This window comes from Penaeus vannamei, chromosome 36 (genome assembly GCF_042767895.1).
Source record: "Penaeus vannamei isolate JL-2024 chromosome 36, ASM4276789v1, whole genome shotgun sequence".
NCBI lineage: Eukaryota > Metazoa > Arthropoda > Malacostraca > Decapoda > Penaeidae > Penaeus > Penaeus vannamei.
In genome coordinates, this window is record NC_091584.1 from 25,529,971 (window position 1) to 25,532,470 (window position 2,500).

At 40.1% G+C, this 2,500-nt stretch overlaps 1 protein-coding gene across 1 annotated transcript; it reads right to left on the reverse strand.

Moving 5' to 3' along the window:
* Positions 1–965: 965 nt before the first annotated feature.
* Positions 966–2,154, reverse strand: LOC138859504 (uncharacterized). The gene is made up of 3 exons (XM_070114933.1): positions 2,090–2,154; positions 1,511–1,799; positions 966–1,079 (listed from the first exon to the last, which is right to left on the reverse strand). The coding sequence occupies exons 1-3, from the start codon at positions 2,152–2,154 to the stop codon at positions 966–968; spliced, it is 468 nt and encodes a 155-aa protein (XP_069971034.1).
* Between the last annotated feature and the right edge of the window lie 346 nt (positions 2,155–2,500).

The window sequence follows — 2,500 nt, forward strand, 5'->3', positions numbered from 1 at the left end:
TATATATATATATATATATGTATATGTATATGTATACACACACACTCATACACACACACATATATATATGTGTGTGTGTGTGTGTGTGTTTCTTCCTCTTTGCCTTTTCCCGCTCCTCAGCGGGGTCGGCCTTCTTGACCAACCTCCTCCACTCAGCCCGATTCCTCTACCCGTTTCCTTGCAAGTTCTTTTCTTTTAAATCTCTCGTTATATTCTCCATCCATCTTCCTTTCAGCTTCCCTCTACCCCGTCTTCCATCCACCTCGTTCCATTACCATTCTGCCAACATAATCTTCTCTTCTCATTAAGTGTCCATACCACTGCAATCTTCTTTCCTGTACCTCCTTTGAAAACTTCTCAACCTTTACTGTCCCTCTAATCCTCTCGTTCCTAATCTTATTTAGTATTTGGTACCTCTCCATCTTCATTTCCTCAACCTCAAATCTTCTTTCTTGTTACTTTTTCGTTGGCCAAGTCACTGCACCACAAATCATAGCCGGCATTTCAGTTTTGTAAAATTTGTCTTTAACTCTTGCGCTTATCTTTATGTCACACAAAACGCCAGACATCTTTCTCCAACTCATCCAACCTGCCTGCACTCTATGTGTAAATTCCGGATCCATTTCTCCATCCTTGGATACCACTGATCCAAGGTACTTAAACTTTTCACCTCTCTTCAGTACTTCATCTTGCATTCTCTTTTCTCCTTCCTCACAGAAATTTGGATTTTCTGTCCTCTTCTTACTTTCAGCTTCTATCCTCTAAAGCCCTTTTCCATTGGTCTAATTTACGCTCGATCTACTCTGGTAGTGGCGATAAAAATGTCGTCTGCAAAAGTTATGCACCAAGGAGCCTGTTCTAGAACTCCTTCCGCCAATACATCCATAATGAGGTCGAACAGATAAGGACTTCAAGCGGACCCCTGATGTAGGCCAACTCTAACTCAGATCCATCCCGTTGTGCCATCACTGGTTCTCACCCGAGTTCTTGTTCCTTCTTACATGTCCTGGATGATCCAAACATATTTTTCTGGCACTCCCTTCCTTCACATGCATCTCCAGAGCTTTTGCCTTGGCACTCTATCGTAGGCCTTCTCTATATCTATAAAAACCATGTGCAGGCCTTGCCTTATTTCCCTATGCCTTTCCATCAATTGCCTTAGCGCAAGAACTGCATCCATGGTTCCTTTTCCCAGTATAAACCCAAACTGCTCATCACCTATGACGGTTTCCTTTCTTATCCTACTTTCATTTATCCTCCCACATTTTCATGGTATGAAACATTAATTGCTACAATCCTAGATATTTCCTTTCTCTTTATAGATAAGTATGACACTGTCTCTCCACTCATTGGGGATCTTTTCCTCCTCATAGATCTACATCATTAAATCTCACAACATATGTATTCCTTCATCTCCTAGACACTTCCAAACTTCTGCAGGTATGTCGTCCGGTCCTGTCGCTTTGCCATTTTCTATCTTCCTCAAAGCCTCTCTAACTTCCTGCCTAACCATAGCACAAGTCACTCCAAGGTTTAGAGCTCCATCTTCAAAACCTGCTCTAGGATTTTCCTCATTCAACAAGGATTTAAAGTAGCTTTTCCATCTATCCCTGATCTTTTCCTCTTCATTTAGCACCATTCCTTCTCCATCTTTGATCTGTCTAATCTGGGTGTAGTCTTTGGTTGCTTTATCCTGGGCTTTTGCAATCCTCAATGCTTTTCTTTCTTCACCCTTTTCTTCTAACTCTTTGTACGTTTCATCTAGTGCTATAGCCTTGGCTCTTGCCACTGTATTTTTACTATATTATTAGTTTGTTTATAATGATCTTTATCTTGTTCTAATCCTGATATTTCCCATTTTCTTCGCCTCTTTCTTCTCTCTAACATTCACATGCACATCCTCATTCCACCGCCAATTTTCCTTTCAGGAGGGCCTTTCCCAGATGTTTTACCCAGCACGTCTTTCCCAACTGCTCTTATCACTCCACTATTAATTTCCCACCATCCCTGTACATAATTAAGCGGTCTCACCCTTTCAAACACTTTTTCTTTAAATTCTGTTTTTATTGCCTCCTATTTCAATCTCTACCGTTTGAATTTAGGTTCTACTTTCCGCATTTTCCATTTCGCTTTCCTTTCATACTCCCAGTCCATCACGGCAACCATATGTTGTGATTTTATACTCTACTCATTTGATTCACTATAGAACAACTTAAGGGGATTTGGTCTTTTTTCGGCGATGTTCGCCCATCTTGTCGAAATTGAGTTATATGCATTTTCAAGTTCCTAGGACCCAGGTTCTCCTCAGAAAATTTCAAGACCCGACCGTTATGTTTTGGTGGTAGCAGCCATTTTCGATGTCGACTGAAATATTATTTTTTTCACGTTACCTTAGAAAATCGGCAATTGTGACGCAATGATTAGAGATAATATATAAATGAGATTATTTTTTTAAAGCTTATTAAATTTCACATAAGATGAGACCAACCTTCATTTTTTC